This window comes from Oncorhynchus keta, chromosome 14, assembly GCF_023373465.1.
Source record: "Oncorhynchus keta strain PuntledgeMale-10-30-2019 chromosome 14, Oket_V2, whole genome shotgun sequence".
NCBI classification, from domain to species: Eukaryota; Metazoa; Chordata; class Actinopteri; order Salmoniformes; family Salmonidae; genus Oncorhynchus; species Oncorhynchus keta.
Genome location: NC_068434.1, coordinates 19,656,663 through 19,684,059, shown reverse-complemented (window position 1 = coordinate 19,684,059; position 27,397 = coordinate 19,656,663). Strand labels below are relative to the sequence as shown.

General features: G+C 44.5%; 1 protein-coding gene across 3 annotated transcripts in view; it reads right to left on the bottom strand.

Annotated features, from left to right (window-relative positions):
* LOC118392915 (rap guanine nucleotide exchange factor 1-like) overlaps positions 1 to 20,333 on the bottom strand; it is a 72,573-nt gene extending 52,240 nt beyond the window's left edge. For 2 of the 3 annotated variants that reach the window (XM_052461236.1, XM_052461237.1), the window contains exons 1-2: positions 20,102 to 20,332; positions 1,764 to 1,909 (exon numbers count right to left, since the gene is read on the bottom strand). In XM_052461236.1, the coding sequence (XP_052317196.1) occupies positions 1,764 to 1,909; positions 20,102 to 20,129 (174 nt within the window). In that variant the 5' untranslated portion in view covers positions 20,130 to 20,332. Of the gene's footprint in view, positions 1 to 1,763; positions 1,910 to 20,101 lie in introns of all 3 variants that reach the window. The other variant, XM_052461235.1, reaches the window with a different exon arrangement.
* Between the last annotated feature and the right edge of the window lie 7,064 nt (positions 20,334 to 27,397).

Below are 27,397 nucleotides of genomic sequence, written 5' to 3'. Positions count from 1 at the left end.
GTATAGAAGCCCAGGAGTATGCTAGGAACACAGGAGCTCTGGCCGGGCTAGCTTCAAGCTACGTGGGTGGAAACGCTAGCCAGGAGTAATCAACCAGGGTTGCGGTTTAGCTCGATAGATAGTTGTGAAGATCCAGCTGAAAAAAAAAATCAGTTTGCGGAGGGAATCCGGGGATAAAAAAATAAATAGGTCCGTTATGCTCTGGTTAGCGTCGCGTTGTTCGAACTGGCGAGAGCTTTCCGAGCTAAAGGTTAGCTGATGACCGGTTTGCTGAAGACCGCTAGCATAGCTGGTGGTTAGCTGGCTAGCTTCAGTTGAGGGGTTCCGGTTCCGAAGTAAATATAAATACTTTAGGAAAAGTAGCTACATTGGGTGAGGCGGATTGCAGGAGAGTATTTGGAAGCTTAGGTTTAGCAAAATGTTTTTAAAGATATGCGAAGAAAAATATCTAAAACGAAAAAGAGACGATATTTACAGATATTTACAGAGAGACGATACGACAGGACGACTTACTGCTACGCCATCTTGGATCAAGATTAAAACAAGTCCAAATGAGGCTCAGTAGTGTGTGTGGCCTCCACGTGCCTGTATGACCTCCCTACAACATCTGGGCATGCTCCTGATGAGGTGGCGGATGGTCTCCTGAGGGATCTCCTCCCAGACCTGGACTAAAGCATCCGCCAACTCCTGGACAGTCTGTTGTGCAACGTGGCGTTGGTGGGTGGAGCGAGACATGATGTCCCAGATGTGCTCAATTGGATTCAGGTCTGGGGAACGGGCGGGCCAGTCCATAGCATCAATGCCTTCCTCTTGCAGGAACTGCTGACACACTCCAGCCACATGAGGTCTAGCATTGTCTTGCATTAGGAGGAACCCAGGGCCAACCGCACCAACATACGGTCTCACAAGGGGTCTGAGGAGCTCATCTCGGTACCTAAATGGCAGTCAGGCTACCTCTGGCGAGCACATGGAGGGCTGTGCGGCTCCCCAAAGAAATGCCACCCCACACCATGACTGACCCACCGCCAAACCGGTCATGCTGGAGGATGTTGCAGGCAGCAGAACGTTCTCCACGGCATCTCCAGACTCTATCACATGTGCTCAGTGTGAACCTGCTTTCATCTGTGAAGAGCCCGGGCCGCCATCGGCGAACTGACCGTTTGAGCAGACACATGCACATTTGTGGCCTGCTGGAGGTCATTTTGCAGGGCTCTGGCAGTGCTCCTCCTTGCACAAAGGCGGAGGTAGCGGTCCTGCTGCTGGGTTGTTGCCATCCTACGGCCTCCTCCATGTCTTCTGATGTACTGGCCTGTCTCCTGGTAGCACCTCCATGCTCTGGACACTACGTTGACAGACACAGCAAACCTTCTTGCCACAGCTCGCATTGATGTGCCATCCTGGATGAGCTGCACTACCTGAGCCACTTGTGTGGGTTGTAGACTCCGTCTCATGCTACCACTAGAGTGAAAGCACCGCCAGCATTCAAAAGTGACCAAAACATCAGCCAGGAAGCATAGGAACTGAGAAGTGGTCTGTGGTCACCACCTGCAGAACCACTCCTTTATTGGGGGTGTCTTGCTAATTGCCTATAATTTCTACCTGTTGTCTATTCCATTTGCAAAACAGCATGTGAAATGTATTGTCAATCAGTGTTGCTTCCTAAGTGGACAGTTTGATTTCACAGAAGAGTGATTGACTTGGAATTACATTGTGTTGTTTAAGTGTTCCCTTTTATTTTTTTGAGCAGTGTACATTAAACACACCTTGTTAGCAGGTTTCTCCGCAGTCTTGACGCCATGTTCTAAAGGCGGCTTACTGACTTTCTTTGAGGGTGTCCTTTTGATTTTGGGAGAGTGGAACTTGTCCATAAGCTTCATGGTGAAGGAAGACAAATGGGAGCGTTGGGAGTCTGAGGAGGAGAGGGAAAGAGAGAAAGGCAGAGTTAAGAGAAGAACCGCTAATCTTCATAATCAAGGGAGCGTGAATTAAGAGAACACTAGTTAGAAAGTCACTTTTCGAGACACCACACGTCAAACTATGGAAGTTTCATTTAATGAAACACAACCTCTCCCAAGTGCATTTGTTCAGAACTTCGGCCTATAAGAAATAGTAAGCACGTAAATTCTGAAGAACAATCAATATAGGAGAGATCCTCTGAAGATTTTGTGCATGTGTTCCTCAAAAGTGAATTTTTGTCAGAGTGAGATAATAGATAGGCCTACCTCACCAACAAAGTACACATATTAGCCTTAACTGCATAATATGAGTGAGAGCCTTGTAATCTGTCCTCATAAAAAATAACATGTACTGTACTTCAACTGTATAGAAATAATAGTTACCCTCAAAACCTAAAATACGTTGTCGAGTACATCAAACAAATCTGCCCGTTTTTCATTGTCAACTGCATTAAGTCCATGGCCCAAATTAATCCTTTAGCAACCCGTACAGACAAAGGGGCTGGGACACAATGACATCAGCTTTATGAGAGAACCTTCTGCGGAATGATGTGTTGCACATGGGACTCTTTATTTGGGAGTGTTTAAGTGGTGACTTAACACACTACATGACAAAAGGCGTACCCTCACTCGTGCTCACTGTTATGAGAGCAGCGATTCCCCACAACCCCAACACCCCGAATCTGGATAGACCACTGCTATGGCAACAAGCAGTTTATTTACAATACTACATGTTTTCTCATGATCTCCAAACAATCTGGCTCCCATCACGGCCCTCTAAGAGTTGACTGCAGGCGGTGCTGCACTGTGCATGCCTGTGTGACCGATTGGGTTCAAAACCAGCCAACCCGGACTTCTGTGCTCCACAAGACTGTTAGCCCGCTGACCTTAAAGGGATACTTCAGGATTATGGCATTGAAGTCATTTACCTACTTCCCAGATGAACTCGTGGATACCATTTTTATGTCTCTGTGTGCAGTTTGGAGGAAGTTGCTAACTACAGTTAGCGGATTGTGGCAGTGGCTACGTATACAAACCCAAACATGTTGACTATAGTCTCTCCTTTCCATAGACTGATAACAAGGTAGGGAAATAAATACACTGATCAAAAATAAACCCAACATGTAAAGTGTTGGTCCCATGTTTCATGAGCTGAAATAAAAGATCCCAGAATATTTCCATATGCACAGAAATCTTATTTCTCTAAGATTTTGTCCACAAATTTGTTTACATCCTTGTTTGTGAGCATTTCTCCTTTACCAAGACAATCCATCTACCTGACAGGTGTAGCATATCAAGAAGTTGATTAAACAGCATGATCATTACACAGGTCCACCTTGAGCTGGGGAAATAAAAGGACACTTTAAAATGTGCAGTTTTGTCACACAACACAATTCCACAGATGGCTCAAGTGCTGATGGAGTGTGCAATTGGCATGCGGACTGCAGGAATGTCCACCTAAGCTGTTGCCAGAGAATTTAATGTTAATTTTTCTACCATAAGCCACCTCCAATGTCATTTTAGAGAATTTGTCAGTGCGTCCAACCGGCCTCAAAACCGCAGACCACATGTAACCATGCCAGCCCAGGACCTCCACATCCAAATCAAATTTTATTTGTCACATACACATGGTTAGCAGATGTTAATGCGAGTGTAGCGAAATGCTTGTGCTTCTAGTTCCGACCATGCTGTAATATCTAACAAGTAATCTAACATAACAATTTCACAACAACTACCTTATACACACAAGTGTAAAGGGAAGAATAAGAATAGGTACATAAAAATATATGAATGAGCGATGGCCGAACGGCATAGGCAAGATGCAGTAGATGGTATAGAGGACAGTATATACATATGAGATGAGTAATGTAGGGTATGTAAACATTATATAAAGTGGCCTTGTTTAAAGTGGCTAGTGATACATTTATTACATCAATTTTACATTATTAAAGTGGCTAGAGATGAGTCAGTATCTTGGCAGCAGCCCCTCAATGTTAGTGATGGCTGTTGAACAGTCTGATGGCCTTGAGATAGAAGCTGTTTTTCAGTCTCTTGGTCCCCGCTTTGATGCACCTGTACTGACCTCGCCTTCTGGATTATAGCGGGGTGAACAGGCAGTGGCTCGGGTGGTTGTTGTCCTTGATGATCTTTATGGCCTTTCTGTGACATCGGGTGGTGTAGGTGTCCTGGAGGGCAGGTAGTTTGCCCCCAGTGATGCGTTGTTCAGACCTCACTACCCTCTGGAGAGCCTTACGGTTGTGGGCGGAGCAGTTGCCGTACCAGGCTGTGATACAGCCCGACAGGATGCTCTCGATTGTGCATCTGTAAAGGTTTGTGAGTGTTTTTGGTGACAAGCTGAGGTTGAAGAGGCGCTGCTGCGCCTTCTACACCACACTGTCTGTGTGGGTGGACCATTTCAGTTTGTCCGTGATGTGTACGCCAAGGAACTTAAAACTTCCCACCTTCTCCACTACTGTCCCGTCGATGTGGATAAGGGGGTGCTCCCTCTGCTGTTTCCTGAAGTCCACGATCATCTCCTTTGTTTTGTTGACGTTGAGTGTGAGGTTATTTTCCTGACGCTACACTCCAAGGGCCCTCACCTCCTCCCTGTAGGCCGTCTCGTCGTTGTTGGTAATCAAGCCTACCACTGTAGTGTTGTCTGCAAACTTGATGATTGAGTTGGAGGCGTGCATGGCCATGCAGTCATGGGTGAACAGGGAGTACAGGAGAGGGCTCAGAACGCACCCTTGTGGGGCCCCAGTGTTGAGGATCAGAGGGGTGGAGATGTTGTTACCTCAGGAAGTCCAGGACCCAGTTGCACAGGGCGGGGGTCGAGACAAGTGACGAGTTTGGAGGGTACTATGGTGTTAAATGCTGAGCTGTAGTCGATGAACAGCATTCTTACATATGTATTCCTCTTGTCCAGATGGGTTATGGCAGTGTGCAGTGTGATTGCATCATCTGTGGACCTATTGGGGCGGTAAGCAAATTGGATTGGGTCTAGGGTGTCAGGTAAGGTAGAGGTGATATGGTCCTTGACTAGTCTCTCAAAGCACTTCATGATGACTGACGTGAATGCTACGGGGCGATAGTCATTTAGCTCAGTTACCTTCGCCTTCTTGGGAATAGGAACAATGGTGGCCCTTTTGAAGCATGTGGGAACAGCAGACTGGGATAAGGATTGATTTAATATGTCCGTAAACACACCAGCCAGCTGGTCTCCGCATGCTCTAGGCCGGCAGCCTTGCGAGGGTTAACACGTTTAAATGTTTTACTCACGTTGGCTGCAGTGAAGGAGAACCCGCAGGTTTTGGTAGAGGGCCGTGTCAGTGTATTGTCCTCAAAGCGAGCAAAAAAGTTGTTCAGTTTGTCTGGGAGCAAGACACCGTGGTCTGCGAAGGGGGTAGTTTTCCTTTTGTTGTCAGTGATTGACTGTAGACCCTGTCACATACCTCTCATGTCTGAGCCGTTGAATTGTGACTCTACTTTGTCTCTATACTGACGCTTAGCTTGTTTGATTGCCTTGCGGAGGGAATAGCTACACTGTTTCTATTCGGTCATGTTTCCGGTCACCTTGCCCTGATTAAAAGCAGTGGTTCGCGATTTCAGTTTTGCGCGAATACTGCCATCAATCCACGGTTTCTGGTTGGGGAATGCTGTGGGTACAACATCACCGATGCACTTGCTAATAAACTCGCTCACCGAATCAGCGTATTCATCAATGTTATTGTCCGAAGCTATGCGGAACATATCACAGTCCACGTGATCGAAGCAATCTTGAAGCATGGAATCAGATTGGTCGGACCAGCGTTGAACAGACCTGAGCACGGGCGCTTCCCGTTTTAGTTTCTGTCTATAGGCTGGGAGTAACAAAATGGAGTCGTGGTCAATTTTTCCGAAAGGAGGGCGGGGGTGGGCTTTATATGCGTCGCGGAAGATAGAATAACAATGATTCAGGGTTTTGCCAGCACGGGTCGTGCAATCGATATACTGATAAAATTAGGGAGCCTTGTTTTCAGATTAGCCTTGTTAAAATCCCCAGCTACAATAAATGCAGCCTCAGGATATGTGGTTTCCAGTTAACATATAGTCAAATGAAGTTCTTTCAGGGCTGTCGATGTGTCTGCTTGGAGGGATATACACGACTGTGATTATGATCGAAGAGATTTCTCTTGGTGGATAATGCGGTCGGCATTTGATTGTAAGCAATTCTTGGTCAGGTGAATGACTTGAGTTCCTGTATGTGGTTATGATCACACCACGTCTCGTTAATCATAAGGCATACACCCCACCCTTCTTCTTACCAGAGAGATGTTTGTTTCTGTCGGCGCGATGCGTGAAGAAGCCAGGTGGCTGTACCGACAGATGAGGTATCCCGAGTGAGCCATGTTTCCGTGAAACAAAGAACGTTACAATCTCTGATGCCTCTCTGGAAGGCAACCCTTGGATCGGATTTTGTCTACCTTGTTGTAAAGAGACTGGACATTGGCGAGTAGAATGCTCAGGAGCATGTCTACGGAGCTTGACCAGAAGACTGCTCCGTCTGCAGCACCGTTGCTTTGTGTCGCCGGCTGGGATTCGATCCATTGTCCTGAGTGGTGGACCAAACAGAGGATCCGATCCATTGTCCTGAGTGGTGGACCAAACAGAGGATCCGATCCATTGTCCTGAGTGGTGGACCAAACAGAGGATCCGCTTTGGGAAAGTCGTATTCCTGGTCTTAAATGTTGGTGAGTTGACGTTGCTCTTATTTCCAATAGTTCCTCCCGACTGTATGTAATAAAACATCATATTTTCTTGGGTAACAATGTAAGAAATAACACATAAGGAAACTAAATACTGCATAGTTTCCTAGGAACATGAAGCGAGGCGGCCATCTCTGTCAGCACCGGAAGTACAGGCTTCTTCACCTGCGGGGTCGCTGATACCAGCCACCAGCTGATGAAACAGTATGTTTGCATAACCAAAGAATTTCTGCACAAACTGTCAGAAACCATCTCAGGGAAGCTCATCTGTGTGCTGTAAGCTGAAAATGTCCCAGTTCTTCCATGGCCTGCATACTCACCAGAAGTCACCCATTGAGCATTTTTGGGATGCCAATACACAACAACTTCGCACAGCCATTGAAGAGGAGTGGGACATTCCACAGGCCACAATCATTAGCCTCATCAACTCTATATGAAGGAGATGTGTCGCGCTGTATGAGGCAAATGGTGGTCACACCCGATACTGACTGGTTTTCTGATCCACGCTCCTATCTTCTTTTTTTTTAAAGGTATCTGTGACCAACAGATGCATATACATATTCCCAGTCGTGGGAAATGCGTAGATTAGGGCATAATGAATTTAGGGCCTATATTAACTGTAACTCGGTAAAATCTTTGAAATTGTTGCATGTTGTATTTATACTGTATTTTTGTTCAGTGTATGGAGCTTAAGTTTGTAATTTAAGTGAGCTTCCCTTGAAAACCAGACTATTTAAACAAAAGTGAAATATTATTTGACTACAAACTCAAATTTAACAGAGGGGCTTAATGAGCGAAGCTACATTATGCATCAGTGAAGCCTATTTGGAAGGCACTAGTTGTGCACAGCACAGCATTCAAAACACCTCAGGTAGCCTATACAGGATACAGCCCATTTCCCCTTCACTGCGAGGTAGTGAAGATTTGCAGAGAAACTGAAAACAAAAGCTTGATGCTGCTGGCATAACCATATTAAATGGGTGAAAAGGGGGGGGTTGAAACTGGATATTGAGTACATAAATAAACACCAATGATTGTGCTGCTCTTCCGTTGTGTACAGAAGCATGGGACTCCTGCCAGGGATAGGTCAATGGCTTTAGAGAGAGAATCAGCAGGCTTCACAACAGGGGGCAAAATTATTCTGCCTATAGAGTCAATGAGGATGAATGCAGTCTGGATGTCCATTCACTGCTCATCTCATCCAGTGTTTGCTGTGAATTCCTCGCTGTGCCCATCAGTCTCTGGGGATGTGCCACCCTTCCGCTAAAACAGGCAGGTTGTTGTGATTGTGACTGCCTGCTGCCAGCAGTGAACAAAATTAATGAGTTTCCAGAATAGAGTCACAACAAGTCATCGTCTGGCTAACTAGGTTGCTTTGACCAGTTTGGAAACTATGATGTGAGAATGTTTTACAGGAAAAGGTTGATTATCAGATCCCAGTAAATCTCTGTCTTCCCAAGGGCAGATCATGGTAAACATCTTTCTTAAATAGCTACGGAATGGATGATCAGGCAATGGTAAAGGTGAAGTTCACTTAATTTGAACCAAATCTGTATTTTGGATGTACAGTGGCAAGAAAAAGTATGCGAACCCTTTGGAATTACCTGGATTTCTGCATAAATTAGTCAGAAATTTGATCTGATCTTCATTTTAGTCACAACAATGGACAGACACAGTGTGTTAAATAACATAAGAATAACTGTATTTTTCTTGTCTATATTGAATACATAATTTAAACAATCACAGTGTAGGTTGTAAAAAGTATGTGAACCCCTAGGCTAATGACTTCTCCAAAAGCTAATTGGAGTCAGGAGTAGAGGTCGACCGATTATGATTTTTCAACACCGATACCAATTATTGGAGGACCAAAAAAAGCCAATGCCGATTTTTTGTATTTATAATAATGACAATTACAACAATACTGAATGAACACTTTTATTTCAACGTATTATATATACATCAATAAAATCAATTTAGCCTCAAATAAATAATGAAACATGTTCAATTTGGTTTAAATAATGCAAAAACTAAGTGTTGGAGAAGAAAGTAAATGTGCAATATGTGCCATGTAAGAAAGCTAACATTTCAGTTCCTTGCTCAGAACATGAGAACATATGAAAGCTGGTGGTTCCTTTTAACATGAGTCTTCAATATTCCCAGGTAAGAAGTTTTAGGTTGTAGTTATTCTAGGAATTATAGGACTATTTATCTCTATACCATTTGTATTTCATATACCTTTGACTATTGGATGTTCTTCTAGGCACTTTAGTATTGCCAGTGTAACAGTATAGCTTCCGTCCCTCTCCTCGCTCACACCTGGGCTCGAACCAGGAACACATCGACAACAGCCACCCTCGAAGCAGCATTACCCATGCAGAGCAAGGGTAACAACTACTCCAAGTCTCAGAGCGAGTGACGTTTGAAAAGCTATTAGCGCGCACCCCACTAACTAGCTAGCCATTTCACATCGGTTACACCAGCCTAATCTCGGGAGTTGATAGGTTTGAAGTCATAAACAGTGCAATGCTTGAAGCACAGTGAAGAGCTGCTGGCAAAACGCACAAAAGTGCTGTTTGAATGAATGCTTACGAGCCTGCTGGTGCCTACCATCGCTCAGTCAGACTGCTCTATCAAATCATAGACTTAATTATAACATAACACACAGAAATACGAGCCTTTGGTCATTAATATGGTCGAATCCGGAAACTATCATTTCAAAAACAAAACGTTTATTATTTCAGTGAAATACGGAACCGTTCGGTATTTTATCTAACGGGTGGCATCCCTAAGTCTAAATATTCTTGTTACATTGCACAACCTTCAATGTTATGTCATAATTACGTAAAATTCTGGAAAATTAGTTCGCAATGAGCCAGGCTGCCCAAACTGCTGCATATTCCCCGACTCTGATTGCAATGAACGCAAGAGAAGTGACACAATTTCACCTGGTTAATATTGCCTGCTAAGCTGGATTTCTTTTAGCTAAATATCCAGGTTTAAAAATATATATAATATATTGATTTTAAGAAAGGCATTGGTGTTTATGGTTAGGTACAGTCGTCCAACGATTGTGCTTTATTCGCAAATGCGCTTTTGTTAAATCATCCCCCAGCATTGCATTGATTATATGCAATGCAGGACACACTAGATAAACTAGTAATATCATCAACCATGTGCAGTTATAACTAGTGATTATGATTGATTGTTTTTTATGAGGTAAGTTTAATGCTAGCTAGCAACTTACCTTGGCTTCAACTGCGTTCGCGTAACTGGCAGGCTCCTCGTGGAGTGCAATGAGAGGCAGGTGGTTAGGGCGTTGGACTAGTTAACTGTAAGGTTGCAAGATTGGATCCCCCGAGCTGACAAGGTGAACAAGGCAGTTAACCCACCGTTCCTAGACCTTCATTGAAAATAAGGTGTTCTTAACTGACTTGCCAAGTTAAATAACGGTATAAAAAAAATATTTAAAAATTAAATTAAAATCGGCGCCCAAAAATACTGATTTCCGATTGTTATGAAAACTTGAAATCGGTCCTAATTAATCAGCCATCCTGATTAATCGGTCGACCTCCAGTCTGGAACTCTGGTATGCTCCCTCTTATCAGACGCAAAAAAAATACGTATTGAATTGAGTTTGATCACTGAATCACCATGGGAGCATACCAGAGGTGTGGATATTTTATAGTGCCCAGACACTTTTTATGTGATCTCCCTTGAAACCCACCAGCGATATACTTCCTCGTGCTCGTTCAGCAGTTGCTGGGGCACAGATAAAACATGAACAAATAAGGAATTTTAGACACGACAACACTCTCAGTACAGTGATGCAGGCCTTTTGATGTTGGACACATGAAATTGTGTCATTACGAACTTTATCTGCAAAGTTATATTCTATTTTGTGCAACTCGAGTGATACTTCTCTGTGCAACCTGTGTGCACAACTGCTGAGCGAGCACGAGGAAGTATATCTAGTGGGATAAGTTTCTCAAAAACAAGTGAGAGTGCACTTGGTACTTCTATAACTGTCACGCCTTGGTCATTGTATTTTGTGTATTCGTTATATATTTGGTCAGGCCAGGGTGTGACATGGGTTTATGTTATTGTATTTTCGTATTGGGGTTTGTAGTATTTGGGATCGCGGCTGATTAGGGGTGTTGTATAGGCTTGGCTGCCTGAGGCGGTTCTCAATCAGAGTCAGGTGATTCTCGTTGTCTCTGATTGGGAACCGTATTTAGGTAGCCTGGTTTCGCTTTGTATTTCGTGGGTGATTGTTCCTGTCTCTGTGTGGTTTCACCGGATAGGCTGTAATTAGATTTCACGTTCCATTTTGTTGTTTTGTATTTTTGTAATAGTTATTTCATGTATCGCTTTCTTCATTAAAGACATGAGTAACCACCACGCTTGCATTTCGGTCCGACTCTCTTTCGACAAACGAAGAACGCCGTTACAATAACATGCCATTTACATCCAAAATACAGATTCTGTTCAAATTAAGTGGACTTCTCCTTTAAGAGGCAGTTTTCAAAACTATGGAGAAAAACTATGATTGTCACTGGGTGTGTTGTTGTTTCATAGACATGTCATGTAGCAATATAAAAACTAGATCTATGCATGTTATGATTCCCTTTCCCTGTGCAGTGCTACACTTGAGCCTCCTAATGTGCAGTGGTTTCCACAAAAGCTCTGTTAGTTCCACATCGGTGCAGACCCGAGGTCAGACGGTGTGGAGTGCTGCTGCACACCGCAAGTTTGCCCCTGGAGACACCTGTGGCAACAGCTTGCCTGCTCAACTCAATTCTGCCCCTGGAGACACGTGGCAACAGCTTGTCTGCTCAACTCAATTCTGCCCCTGGAGACACGTGGCACCAGCTTGTCTGCTCAACTCAATTCTGCCCCTGGAGATGCCTGTGGCAACAGCTTGTCTGCTCAACTCAATTCTGCCCCTGGAGACGCCTGTGGCAACAGCTTGTCTGTTCAACTAAATTCTGCCCCTGGAGACACCCGTGGCAACCGCTTGTCTGCTCAACTCAATTCTATCCCTGGAGACGCCCGTGGCAACCGCTTGTCTGTTCAACTAAATTTGCCCCTGGAGACACCCGTGGCAACCGCTTGTCTGCTCAACTAAATTCTATCCCTGGAGATGCCCGTGGCAACCGCTTGTCTGTTCAACTAAATTCTGCCCCTGGAGACACCCGTAGCAACCGCTTGTCTGCTCAACTCAAGTCTTGCCTGAGCAGCAGGGGCCTTACATTCATCTGAGTTCAGACACGTGTCCAATGGTAGACAGGCATCATGCGGAAAGGACAACAACGCCATGAACCTCGCTAATGCCCTCTAGGTCTCTAGAAGAAATCAATCAAATCTATTGCCGTCATATCATTTCTGCATTCAGCGATAAGAGTGATCATCAGGATTGGCGGATGTGGGTGTGAATAAAGACTGTATGTACTCCCAGTCCCAGTACAATAACTGTACACTATTACACTGTACACTGTACACTATTATTTCAGTCAAGACTTTCAATAAACGCCCGACTAGCATCACCACACTGGATGGTTCCGACCTTGAATATGTGGACACCTATAAGTACCTAGGTGTCTGGCTAGACTGCAAACTCTCATTCCAGACCCATATCAAACATCTCCAATCGAAAATCAAATCAAGAGTCGGCTTTCTATTCCGCAACAAAGCCTCCTTCACTCACGCTGCCAAGCTTACCCTAGTAAAACTGACTATCCTACCGATCCTCGACTTCGGCGATGTCATCTACAAAATCGCTTCCAACACTCTTCTCAGCAAACTGGATGCAGTTTATCACAGTGCCATCCATTTTGTCACTAAAGCACCTTATACTACCCACCACTGCGACTTGTATGCTCTGAAAAAACCTACACTCGATCCCTCCGATGTCAACAACTACAGACCAGTATCCCTTCTTTCTTTTCTCTCCAAAACTCTTGAACGTGCCGTCCTTGGCCAGCTCTCCCGCTATCTCTCTCAGAATGACCTTCTTGATCCAAATCAGTCAGGTTTCAAGACTAGTCATTCAACTGAGACTGCTCTTCTCTGTATCACGGAGGCGCTCCGCACTGCTAAAGCTAACTCTCTCTCTCTCTGCTCTCATCCTTCTAGACCTATCGCTGCCTTCGATACTGTGAACCATCAGATCCTCCTCTCCACCCTCTCCGAGTTGGGCATCTCCGGCGCGGCCCACGCTTGGATTGCGTCCTACCTGACAGGTCGCTCCTACCAGGTGGCGTGGCGAGAATCTGTCTCCTCACCACGCGCTCTCACCACTGGTGTCCCCCAGGGCTCTGTTCTAGGCCCTCTCCTATTCTCGCTATACACCAAGTCACTTGGCTCTGTCATAACCTCACATGGTCTCTCCTATCATTGCTATGCAGACGACACACAATTAATCTTCTCCTTTCCCCCTTCTGATGACCAGGTGGCGAATCGCATCTCTGCATGTCTGGCAGACATATCAGTGTGGATGACGGATCACCACCTCAAGCTGAACCTCGGCAAGACGGAGCTGCTCTTCCTCCCGGGAAGGACTGCCCGTTCCATGATCTCGCCATCACGGTTGACAACTCCATTGTGTCCTCCTCCCAGAGCACTAAGAACCTTGGCGTGATCCTGGACAACACCCTGTCGTTCTCAACTAACATCAAGGCGGTGGCCCGTTCCTGTAGGTTCATGCTCTACAACATCCGCAGAGTACGACCCTGCCTCACACAGGAAGCGGCGCAGGTCCTAATCCAGGCACTTGTCATCTCCCGTCTGGATTACTGCAACTCGCTGTTGGCTGGGCTCCCTGCCTGTGCCATTAAACCCCTACAACTCATCCAGAACGCCGCAGCCCGTCTGGTGTTCAACCTTCCCAAGTTCTCTCACGTCACCCCGCTCCTCCGCTCTCTCCACTGGCTTCCAGTTTAAGCTTGCATCCGCTACAAGACCATGGTGCTTGCCTACGGAGCTGTGAGGGGAACGGCACCTTAGTACCTCCAGGCTCTGATCAGGCCCTACACCCAAACAAGGGCACTGCGTTCATCCACCTCTGGCCTGCTCGCCTCCCTACCACTGAGGAAGTACAGTTCCCGCTCAGCCCAGTCAAAACTGTTCGCTGCTCTGGCCCCCCAATGGTGGAACAAACTCCCTCACGACGCCAGGACAGCGGAGTCAATCACCACCTTCCGGAGACACCTGAAACCCCACCTCTTTAAGGAATACCTAGGATAGGATAAAGTAATCCTTCTCACCCCCCCCCCCTTAAAAGATTTAGATGCACTATTGTAAAGTGGCTGTTCCACTGGATGTCATAAGGTGAATGCACCAATTTGTAAGTCGCTCTGGATAAGAGCGTCTGCTAAATGACTTAAATGTAAATGTAGTCGGCTGGCCCTCGCTACATATTCGTCGCCAGACCCACTGGCTCCAGGTCATCTACAAGGCCATGCTAGGTAAAGCTCCGCCTTATCTCAGTTCACTGGTCACGATGGCAACACCCATCCGTAGCACGCGCTCCAGCAGGTGTATCTCACTAATCATCCCTAAAGCCAACACCTCATTCGGCCGCCTTTCGTTCCAGTACTCTGCTGCCTGACTGATTGCAAAAATCGCTGAAGTTGTTGACTTTTATCTCCCTCACCAACTTCAAACATCAGCTATCTGAGCAGCTAACCGATCGCTGCAGCTGTACATAACCTATTGGTAAATAGCCCACCCATTTTCACCTACCTCATCCCCACAGTTTTTATTTATTTACTTTTCTGCTCTTTTGCACACCAATATCTCTACCTGTACATGATCATTTATCACTCCAGTGTTAATCTGCAATATTGTAATTATTTGCCTACCTCCTCATGCCTTTTGCACACATTGTATATAGACTCCCCTTTTTTCTACTGTGTTATTGACCTGTTAATTGTTTACTCCATGTGTAACTCTGTGTTGTCTGTTCACACTGCTACGCTTTATCTTGGCCAGGTCGCAGTTGCAAATGAGAACTTGTTCTCAACTAGCCTACCTGGTTAAATAAAGGTGAAATATTTTTTTTTTTAAATAAAATAAAAAACAGCTTACACGGGCAAGTAGCCTAGCAGTTAGAGCGTTGGGCCAGTAACAAAAAGGTTGGTAGTTCGAATCCCAGAGCCGACTAGAGGAAAAATCTATCGATCTGCCCTTGAGCACATTGCTCTAGGGTCGCTGTCAATAATGGCTGATCTAACTGGTTGGCCGGCCGGACCTACATATCTGGCTGGCCGGCCGGACCCAGCTATCTGGCCGGCCGGACCCAGCTATCTGGCCGGCCGGACCCAGCTATCTGGCCGGCCGGACCCAGCTATCTGGCCGGCCGGACCCAGCTATCTGGCCGGCCGGCCGTCCTTGAGCTCTTACCTCTAATTGCTCCCGGGTCGCCGTCAATAATGGCTGATCCCATGCCGTGACCCCACTCTCTGAGGGTGTCTCAGTGGGATATGGAAATGTGTTTTTTGCATTACACACCACACACTTGTACAGGTTACACATGTGTGAAACAGGTCAAATATAAGCACCCCATCTTTTACCTAGCCTAGACATTGAGTTGCTCATTGATTTAAGCGGTGTAGACAGGTTGAAGCAATACAAAAAGGCCTACGTTTGCTGCTCACATCTACTGCCAGCAACATCTACGGCACACCCAGTCATCAAGTAGGCTAATACACAGAGGCCATTATAATGAGTTGTAAGAAACACTCCAATGCAATAACCCAATAGCAGACAGGGCACAAAAACAATTGAGCAGTGCGTGAGTTACTAAGAAAATGAATTCATTGGTCAGAATTGATCCATCTATGGACATTCGACAACAAATGAGGTCAAGATAAAATAGAAAAAGAACTAGGGAACAATCATCAGAAATCACAACAATAAAGAGGTCGTAAAACATTGTGCCTTCATGTCAGCGTTAACTTAAACAGAACAGGCAGATGTCCAAATTCAGGACCAATGTTTCAGTTTCCTCTGTATAACACCTTTTTGCTCCTACTTTAAACCAACACCATGACATTGAAATGCCAAAAGGAGCCTCTGTATGTATGGGTTCTGACTGCTCTCTGATGTTGTTGAATTTACTTCCTTGACATGTCCCGCTGCTCCATAAGCTATAAAGGGTCACTTTGCTCTCAGGTCTTCAAGCAGCCTGACTATTCAACCAAAATATAACCAAGCCTATATGGCCACGGCATCAGTTTCCAACATTGTGAGGGCTGAACCATTTCACTTCCTGTAATAGATACATTTAGACATTAGCCTTCATAGCCTGTTTTAATAACTTCCAGGCCCTACTCATTACTTCCTCTTTTATTTCAAGTCATTTAACTAGAACACAATGCTACTGGAACTTAGCTTAGTTCTTCAATTACTATTTTGAGTGTAGAGAATAACTGTTCCCAGCTACTTTTAACAACATGGCATGACTGCTATATATCCATCTGCAACAGCCACTCTAGCTAACTTGAAAATAACATTTACATGAGCAAGAGGGTGCAGTAACCACTCCCCTGTTTGCTCGGTCTCTGTGCAAGGGTGGAAATCTCTCCACCATGGTTGTAAAGAAAGGTGAGGCCAGAACAGGCATGACTGTAGCCAGCAGATCCGTCCCACTTACTTACAGCTGGCACTAGGGTCGGACAGCATCCCTGTGTATATGAAGACACTGTGGAACTGGCGTGAGATATGGCTCGGAAAAAAACTTACATCAATTCAAGGATGAGAAATGCGTTGCACTTAGAATTGCCCCATTATCCCAACTGTTACACAAATCTATCTATCAAATCAAATTGTGTAGACTAACAGTGAAATGCTTACTTACGGACCCTTCCGAACAATGCAGAGAAAAATATAAAAATAATAGAAAGATAATTACACAAGGAATAAATACAAAAAGTAATGATACCTTGGTTTATATACACAGGGTACCAGTACTGAGTAGATGTGCAGGGGTATGAGGTAATTAACGTAAATATGGACATATGGGTAGGGAGGAAGTGACAAGGCAACAATATAGATAATAAGCAGTAGCAGCAGCGTATGTGATGAATCAAAAGAGTTAGTGTAAATAGCAGATAGTCCGAGTAGCTATTTGGTTAACTATTTAGCGGTTCCTTGACAATTTTAAGGTCCTTCCTCTGACACCACCTGTTATAGAGGTCCAAGATGGCAGGGAGCTCGGCCCCAGGGATGTACTGGGCTGTACGCACTTCCCTTTGTAGTGCCTTTATCAGATGCCAAGCAGTTGCCATACCAAGGGGTGATGCAGCCAGTCAAGATGCTATCAATGGTGTAGCTGTACAACATTTTGAAGATCTGGGGGCCCATGCAAAATCTTTTGAGCCTCCTGTGTGTGGACCATGCTAATTCCTTAGTGATGTGGACACTGAGGAACTTTAAGCTCTCGACCCACTCCACTACAGCCAGGTTGATGTGGATGGCGGCATGCTCTGCCGCCGGCTGCTCGTTAAGAAAACGCCCATATTCGTCCTCATGCTAGACCCTACATCTGGAAAGTTCTGGGAGGGAGAGGAGGACATGATGTAGGGCCAGCAGTAAGAGCGTTGGGCCAGTAACCGAAAGGTCGCTGGTTCGAATACTCGAGCCGGCAAGGTGAAATATCTGTTGATGTACCATTGAGAAAGACACTTAACCCTAATTTGCTCCAGGGTGCCGTACTACTATGGCTGACCCTGTAAAGCAACACATTTCACTGCACCCATCCTGTGTGTGACAAAGCATTTTTTTGCTTTTTATGGAATGGCATGTCTCGTTGAACAACAAAAGAGCTGATTGGCTGTCACTGCCATTCCAAAATGGATGCTGTGGCTTCTACCTACCCTAGTGCAGCTGTAAGCAGTTGTAAACAAGCGGGTCGGATCTGCTGGCTAGCATGACTGAGTCATGACTGTTAGTAGCCCCCCAAAATAACCACAAATGTAGGTCACGCATAATGATGCATCAGAACTTATCAGGGCCCGTTTCCACAAAGCGTCTCTGAGTAGGAGTTCTGATCTAGGATCAGTTTTGGGGGGTTTTGTTCATAATTAATATGATTGTATGGACAGATCCTAGATCAGCACTCCTACTCTGAGACGCTTTGTGGATACGGCCATAGACCAAGAGGAACTGCAGAGAACTAGTGGGAGGATTACTGAAGATGAAGATAAATTGTAAAAAAAAGAATTGCCACAACAAAGACAGAGCCTCTATAGTTATCTCTCAGTGGGAAAGTATCAAGAATCATAGCTACAAGAGAGAACACATATACAATAGGGCCTCAGACTGTTCCAAACTGATCTGCCGGCACTGGTAACATTTAGCCTGCAAAACATAAAAATGACATAATTTAAAATAAAACACAGTACCTCAATCCCCCCCCCCCATCTGTGTAGCCTAGCCCATTTGGAATCGCTAGCTTGTTGGGCGGTATGCTGGTAGCATCCCTTGTGCAAGTGATGAAACTCCCCCTGAGACTTGAAGTAAGCTAGTTATATTCCTTGCGCCGCAAGGACCAAGGCTTTTTTGGAGTGATAGGTAACGCTGCTTTGTGAGTGCATATTGTTGATGTGCAGAAGGTCCCTGGTTCGAGCCCAAAGGGACAGGGTCTACTTTGTATGGCAGCAAGAAGGCCTTCCTCTGACAACCACTGCTGGGAAGCTCTTAATGTGCACTCAGAGATAACCAACACCATTTTATTCATCAATCTAAAAGGAATGTGTTGCCAATGGCCGTTTAAAACTAGAGGAGATTATATCTAATCAGCTCATTTGAACACCACTGTAATTACACATCGAATGGGTTAACACTGTTATTAATGCGTTAGCTTGTCCACAGTCATTCAACCAACACCAACCAGCAACCACTGATCAGGATCACAGCACACACTCAACAAGGACATCCTGATCCTACCACTTCTAGTTCACCATGAACCAGTAGTGAACAACACCTCCTGAGATTAGTGCTGGCCCTGCCATTTAGAATTCCAGATGTATGACCATTTCTAAACCCACAACAACCCAACAGAGAGCAAATCAATAGGCCTTAAGTCTTCTCTGAAACAGTATAAACTTTAATCGAATCATTCCTGAATCGTATGGCAGGTATGAGTAACACATTTCATCATAAACACACCCAATTAATTTGAAGGTGGCAAAAAAGATGGGTTGACTGACTCCTTAGCAGTCTCAACTAGTTCTCTAGTGTCAACTCACTAAAAACATAGAACACATACATACTGGCTACAGATGGGGACACTTGACTGAAGTAGTTAGAAGTGACTCTTTCCAGCCAAAGAGGATGTAGGAAGGTTTTCAGTGAACTATGACTCACACTAGTTCTCATACCCATGAGAAGAGAAAGACTCTCACACTGTGAATTAGACAAAGTACTTGTTATTCTCCTCGAATAGCTAGTCCCTGATCAGGAAGGTCAGATCAGGTGGTGGAGGATAACCAACCCTTGACAGCTACTGGCTGTAAATCATAGGGATGGAGAAAACACTACTACTACATTGCTAGCTCGACCCTATTTATCAGGTAGCCTAGAATGAATGACGGCTATTGTCACTGTGCATTTTAAGAGTAACAGTGACACGCAAACTATATTATGATGTAGCTATAATTAACTAGCTACCTTGTTAACGTTACTATCAATACTGTCAAACACGTTTCTATTCGGGCTACAGCAGACTGTAGCTCGACAGCGGAGGTTAACAAGCTCCTAAGCTAGCTATCTTAGCTAGCTAGTTTGCTAGACATACTATAAATTCGCCACCAGCTCTTTTCAGAATAAAACAACTAGCTAGATAGATAACTAATTAAATGCGAATAGCTTTATAGCAACATTGTAACAAAATATGAAAGTTGTGTTTTCCCATTTCAATCACGTTAACTCAGTTAGCTAGGCTACCATGTAGCTAGCCAATGCGAGCAATCTAACTTTGCCTGGTTAGCTAGCTAATATTAGCTAGTTAAACACTGATTGATTGTTTGGCCAATAGTGATTAGGTAGTAGCTACCTAGGGCTAACGCTGCGACAGAATGTGAAAGTTTGGTGGGTGATGCGGCCGTATTTCTAGCTAGAATAAAAAAGGCAGACAAATCAGACTGACTAGCTTCTAGCGAGAGGTCGTCACTAGTTAACATAGCCACAAAATCCTAATTATGGCTAAACCCCGCCCATTTATACAATTTATATTTTTCAACTCATATTTCCAACCTAACCGTAATAACCCTAACCTTAAATTAAGACCAAATTGCTATATTTTGACTTTGTGGCTGTGGAATCTGAATTTGTAGCTGTGTTGTTTAGTGGAAACCCTCGCTAGCTGCCGTTAGCTATTTAGTCCAGTCTAGCCGTGCTTACCTGGTTTACTCTCTATTTTCCCCGACATTTCGAAGTAGTGGCAGTATCGTGGAACAAATTAAATCCAGGGAGGTATTTTGACCTTTTATTCTCTTTTAATCCCACATCCTTCAGCCAAAGCGATTGAGTTTTGATAGTTCCGATGCAAATACAACAACCAGCAATTTCTGCTATCCCAGCGAGCCAGCCAGACCCCGACGATGAGAGAATGATGATGATGGGCAGACGAGCAGCCAGAAGCAGACAACTCCGCTCAGTATCATAATCAATACCTCCCCCTTGTGGCTGGAATGAAGAAATGTTAGTGCACGCGACGAAAAGTGTGCCCTCCGGTGATGGATTTAGTAGAATAATCTGATTCATGAGTTTAATTTAATTTTACTTTTATTTAACCAGGTAGGCTAGTTGAGACCAAGTTCTCATTTACAACCGCGACCTGGCCAAGATAAAGCATAGCAGTGCGACACAAACAACACAGAGTTACACATAGGATAAACAAACATACAGTCAATAACACAATAGAAAACTCTATATACAGTGTGTGCAAATGTAGTAAGATTGCGGAGGTAAAGGCAATAAATAGGCCATAATGGCGAAATAATTTCAATTTAGCAATTAACACTGGAGTGATAGATGTACAGAAGAATGAATGTGAGAGTAGAGATACTGGGGTGCAAAGGAGCTATTGGGAGGGCTATTTACAGATGGTCTGTGTTCAGGTGCAATGATCGGTAAGCTGCTCTGACAGTCGATGCTTAAAGTTAGTGAGTGAGATATAAGACTCCAGCTACAGTGATTTTTGCAATTCGTTCCAGTCATTGGCAGCAGAGAACTGTAAGGAAAGGCATCCAAAGGAGGAGTTGTCTTTGGGGAAGACCAGTGAAATATACTTGCTGGAGCGCGTGCTACGGGTGGGTGCTGCTATGGTGACCAGTGAGCTGAGATGTGGGTTTGGCAATGAATATCAAGCGAGGGCCAGCCAACGAGAGCATACAGGTCGCAGTGGTGGATAGTGTATGGGGCTTTGGTGACAAAACGAATAGCACTGTGATAGACTACATCCAATTTGCTGAGTAGTGTTGGAGGCTATTTTGTAAATGACATCACCGAAGTCACGGATCGGTAGGATAGTCAGTTTTACGAGGATATGTTTGGCAGCATGAGTGAAGGATGCTTTGTTACGAAATTGGAAGCTGATTCTAGATTACATTTTTGATTGAAGATGCTTAATGTGAGTCTGGAAGGAGAGTTTACAGTCTAAACAGACACCTAGGTATTTGTAGTTGTCCACATATTCTAAGTCGGAACCGTCCAGAGTAGTGATGCTAGACGGGCGGGTGGGTGCAGGCAGCGATCGGTTGAAGAACATGCATTTGGTTTTACTAGCATTTGAGAGCAGTTGGAGGCCACAGAAGGAGTGTTGTATGGTGTCGATGCTCGTCTGGAGGTTAGTTAACACAGTGTCCAAAGAAGGGCCAGAAGTATATAGAATGGTGTCGTCTGTGTAGAGGTGGATCAGAGAATCACCAGCAGCAAGAGCGACATCATTGATGTATACAGAGAAATGAGTAGGCCCAAGAATTGAACCTTGTGGCACCCCCATGGAGACTATCAGAGGTCCGGACAACAGGCCCTCAGATTTGACACACTGAACTCTATCTGAGAAGTAGTTGGTGAACCAGGCGAGGCAGTCATTTGAGAAACCAAGGCTGTTGAGTCTGCCGATAAGAATGTGGCGATTGACAGAGTCAAAAGCCTTGGCCAGGTCGATGAAGACGGCTGCACAATATTGTATTTTATTGATGGCGGTTATAATATCGTTTAGAACCTTGAGCGTGGCTGAGGTGCACCCATGACCCGCTCTGAAACCAGATTGCATAGTGGAGAAGGTACGGTGGGATTTGAAATGGTCAGTGATCTGTTTGTTAACTTGGCTTTCGAAGACTTTAGAAAGGCAGGGTAGGATAGATAGATGAGTGAGAGAGTGTCACGCCCTGACCTTAGAGATCCTTATTATTCTCTATGATTGGTTAGGTCAGGGTGTGACTCGGGTAGGAAATTCTATGTCTTCTGTTTCTTCGTTTTTGGCCGAGTGTGGTTCCCAATCAGAGGCAGCTGTCTATCGTTGTCTCTGATTGGGGATCATACTTAGGCAGCCCATTTCCCCACCATTAGGTTGTGGGATCTTGTTTTCTGTTTAGTGTCTTAGCCTGACAGACCTGTGCGCTTTCGGTTTCGCTTTTGTTTGAGTGTTTTTGAATAAAAGAATCATGAACACTTTCCACACTGCACCATCCAACCTGGAACTGAGTGAAAAATGTTTAGTCTGAAGCTATATTTTATTTCCAAAAGCCAAGAAGAAAAATACTTTGCATTACTTTATAAGGACTGAATGCTAAATTAGGCTGCCAAGCTTGATACAACTTCAATTAGCACTGACGTGTCAAGTGAGAGGTGTCAAATACCTTTAGCCCAACAATGGCAGGAGAGTCGCACAGTCTACTCCAAACAAATGGAGAGGCCTTGGAAGCTGCCTCCCGCTGTTCAGAGGTAATTAAAATAGAGCACCCTGTGTATGTAAAGAATGATAAGGCAAGAAAATATCACAAAATGAAGCTCCTTATGGAAAATCAAGACACCCATTTTGCTGACTATTAGAAAAATGGGAACAGCACCTCATCTTCTACACAAACCATCCCCTGGCATGGCACAGTGCTATATTAGCACACTACCCCTCTGCTAAAAGGGTTGTTAACGAGGGGTGGAAACTCAGGACACTAGACAACAAGGACTCTGAGTCAGCTAATATAAATCTCTATAAGTCTGGAACAGTATTGGTTCAGGACAACCCCAGTTTCAGCTGACTTTCACCTAATCAAAGAATTAGCCCAGCAGGAGAAGCTCTCCCTTGAGAAAGACACCCCCACCCCAAGCGGGTCAGACCAGACCTCTTCATTATATAACCCTGCAGACAAGCAACCACAAGTGGAAAGTCAATCTCCCAGCACAGAGTACTACCCCTCATTGAAATGAAGGATACATTTACCCAGCTGGAGGTAAGTCAGGTGGAGCTGGAACAGCAGGTGATTACACTCCAGTCAGCACAGACCGTGACAACAGTCCAGCACAACAACACCCCCTTAACCAGCCCCTGAAAGCTGGAGGTGGAGAGAGACATATCTGGACTGTGGTGAGACAACTTCAACAAAATAAAAAGCAAGAGCAGGAGAAGAACAGAGCACTAGAGGAGAGGATCAGACTGCTGGAGGAGAGAGTGAGAGGGATGGCGTGTGACAGAGAACAACTCACGAGAGGTGGCCACCCCCGCAGAGAAGCCAGCTGAACAGCCCACCTCAGCTCCTGACAAAAGTCTCAACACAACAGCAGAACAGTCCACACCAAACCCTGACCATAGCGTTGACATCACAGCAGAGCAGACAAACGAAGAACCCCAAGCCCAGGGGATCTCACTCCTGTCAGGAAGAACCCCACACACACACCCACTGAGAACATACACATAGCACAGATTGTAGTCCTTATGGGCTCAAATGGGAAATATATACAAGAGAAAAACTTTTTCCCAAGTGCAGTGTCTAAACTCTGGTGTCCAAACACCCAGCGCGCCCTAGACCTTCTGACTGAGGACCAATTAGGTTCACCCAGTCACATAAGACACACAGGCACAAATGACCTGAGAACACAGCAGGAAAGGGTGGCCACAGCACTGAAGGGAGTGATTGAAAAAGCTTCTTCTACTTTCCCCAATGCACAAGTGGTTATCTCCAGTCTGCTACCATACAGTGGGTAAACGCAAGTATTTCCCATGACTGTGCCTCAAAACCAAATGTTTTCCTGGCCCACCACTCCATCCTGGACTTGAACAGCCTCTATGACCAGGTCCACCTATACAAGGCAGCAGTGCCTACCTTCACCCGGACTCTAAAGGACATCGCTCTCAAACGCAGTCCCAACACTTCACACAGGCGCAACAGATCAATAGACACCCCGCCCAGACCAGCGAGACACTCTCCCAGACCTGCGGGACCCCTCCCCCTGGACCTACACATAGAGGACCCACGCCGAGAGGACCTACATCCAGACGACAACACCACCAGCCACATACACACCCCCACCCCAACCAATCAACACCCCCTCAAGTCAACCATGGCCGCACCCCATTTAGGCCCCCTCAGATCAGACCTATGCCCCTCCCCCGCAAAGAGGGCCTCAACATGGAAGTCACACACATTTGAAGTCGGAAGTTTACATACACCGTAGCCAAATACATTTAAACTCAGTTTATCACAATTCCTGACATTTAATCCTAGTAAAATGTCTCTGTTTTAGGTCAGTTAGGATCACCACTTATTTTAAGAATGTAAAATGTCAGAATAATAGTAGAGAATGATTTATTTCAGCTTTTTTTTCTTTCATGACATTCCCAGTGGGTCAGAAGTCTACATACACTCAATTAGTATTTGGTAGCATTGCCTTTAAATTGGGTCAAACGTTTCGGGTGGCCTTCTACAAGCTTCCCACAATAAGCTTGGCCCATTCCTTCTGACAGAGCTGGTGTAACTGAGTCAGGTTTGTAGGCCTCCTTGGTCGCACACGCACACATTTTCTATAGGATTGAGGTCAGTGCTTTGTGATGGCCACTCCAATACCTTGACGTTGTTGTCCTTAAGCCATCGTGCCACAACTTTGGAAGTATTCTTGGGGTCATTGTCCATTTGGAAGACCCATTAGCGACCAAGCTTTAACTTCTTGACTGATGTCCTGAAATGTTGCTTCAATATAGCCACATAATTGTCTGTCCTCATGATGCCATCTATTTTGTGAAGTGCACCAGTCCCTCCTGCAGCAAAGCACCCCCAAAACATGATGCTGCCACCCCCGTGCTTCACGGTTGGAATGGTGTTCTTTGGCTTGCAAGCCTCCCCCTTTTTCTTCCAAACACAATGATGGTCATTATTGCCAAACAGTTCTATTTTTGTTTCATCAGACCAGAGGACATTTCTCCAAAAAGTATGATCTTTGTCCCCATGTGCAGTTGCAAACCGTAGTCTGGCTTTTTTATGACTGTTTTGGAGCAGTGGCTTCTTCCTTGCTGAGCGGCCTTTCAGGTTATGTCGATACAGGACTCTACCTGATTCCTGCAGCATCTTCACAAGGTCCTTTGCTGTTGTTCTGGGATTGATTTGCACTTCGCACCAAAGTGCGTTCATCTCTAGGAGACAGAACGCATCTCCTTCCTGAGCGGTTTGACGGCTGCATGGTCCCATGGTGTTTATACTTGCGTACTATTGTTTGTACAGATGAACGTGGTATCTTCAGGTGTTTGGAAATTGCTCCCAAGGATGAACCAGACTTGGTTGATTTCTTTTGATTTTCTCATGATGTCACGCAAAGAGGCACTGAGTTTGAAGGTTGGCCTTGAAATACATCCACAGGTAAACCTCCAATTGACTCAAATAATGTCAATTAGCCTATCAGAAGCTTCTAAAGCCATGACATAATTTTCTGGAACTTTCTAAACTGTTTAAAGTCACAGTCAACTTAGTGTATGTTAACTTCTGACCCACTGGAATTGTGATACAGTGAATTATAAGTGAAATAATCTGTCTGTAAACAATTGTTGGAAAAATTACTTGTGTCATGAACAAAGTAGATGTCCTATTTGACTTGCCAAAACTATAGTTTGTTAACAAGACATTTGTGCAGTGGTTTAAAAACAAGATTTAAGAAGAGAGGGAGAAGATTCCCCACAGTGCACCAGAACAGCAACACAATTAGACCCAGAACAACAGCCAAGGACCTTGTGAAGATGCTGGAGGAAACAGGTAGAGTCCTGTATCGACAAAGCCTGAAAGACCCAACCAAGTAAAGGGAAAACAAAAAGATATTACTTAGACACTTTGGAAATAATTAATTTTAAAAAACAGAGGAAACTAGAATGCTATTTGGCCCTAAACAGAGAGTACACAGTGGCAGAATAGCTGACCACTGTGACTGACCAAATACCACAGTGTGCCATCACAGCAGCAAGATTTGTGATCTGTTGCCACAAGGTCAACCAGTGAAGAACAAACACCATTGTAAATACAACCCATATTTATGTTTATTTATTTTCTCTTTTGTACTTTAACCATTTGTACATTGTTACACTGTATATATACATAATATGACATTTGTAATGTCTTCTTTTGGAACTTCTGTGAGTAATGTTTACTGTGAATTTTTATATATATTTTTTTACTTTTGTATATTATCTACTTCACTTGCTTTGGCAATGTTAATATATGTTTCCCATGCCAATAAAGCCCCTTGAATTTAATTCAGAGATGTTATTGACTGTGTTTGTAATCATGATGCATGTTTTAGTATAGGAAATAGGAGAGAAAATATAAATATGACTTATTATGGGTTTAGTGGAGTATGCAGCTCATGTCATTTCGTATTTAAAGTAAAAACAGTCCTCAATATTTTCCACCAGAAAATATATATTGATTTCAGGATTCACAAACTGTCAGAAAAGGCTAAATCTGGGCTATTTCCTGCTATTCAATGGTATTTTCAGTTGATGATATTGTTGTGACCCTTGTCCAGATGTAGACCTCTTGGTGTAAAGGTTAAGGGGTTGGGCTGACAACAGAAGTGGCCGGAGCTATCCCTGAACTTGTACATTGGTGTCGGAAGTGGTATGGCACCCTGGTGAGGCCATCGAGAGTCTGTCCCAAAGGTATTGGTGCGAGTGTCTCAAGAGTGTGGAACGCACTCTCCGAAGCAAGCAAACAAAGTAGCGACCTTGGTACAAAATCTCATCAAGAGGGTAGGACTTCTTGGGTTAGCTGACAGCCACAGGAACATTTAACATATTGTGTTGTATTTGTGCTTGTGCTTGTATTGCATTTGTGCTACTATTTGTGCTGTGGCTACTTGGCAGGATTAAACTATGAGAAAAAAGGAACTCCATTCCATTGTAACCCAATTATTTATCATTCAATTCCTATAAGGTCTCCAGAAGAGGTGACTGATAAGTCTATGGATACACAACCTTAGATTTTGGTTTATGAAAAGGTAACACATTCCTATTTTCTCATTCCTCATAACAATCAATGGGTATACCATTAAATAACATTTTGTTTGTCACATGCGACAAATACAACAGGTGTAGTAGACCTTACCTTGAAATGCTTACTTACAAGTGCTTAACCAACAATGCAGTTTTAAGAAAATAAAAGTTAAGAAAATCTTTACTAAATAAAGTCAAGTAAAAAAATAATAATTGAAATG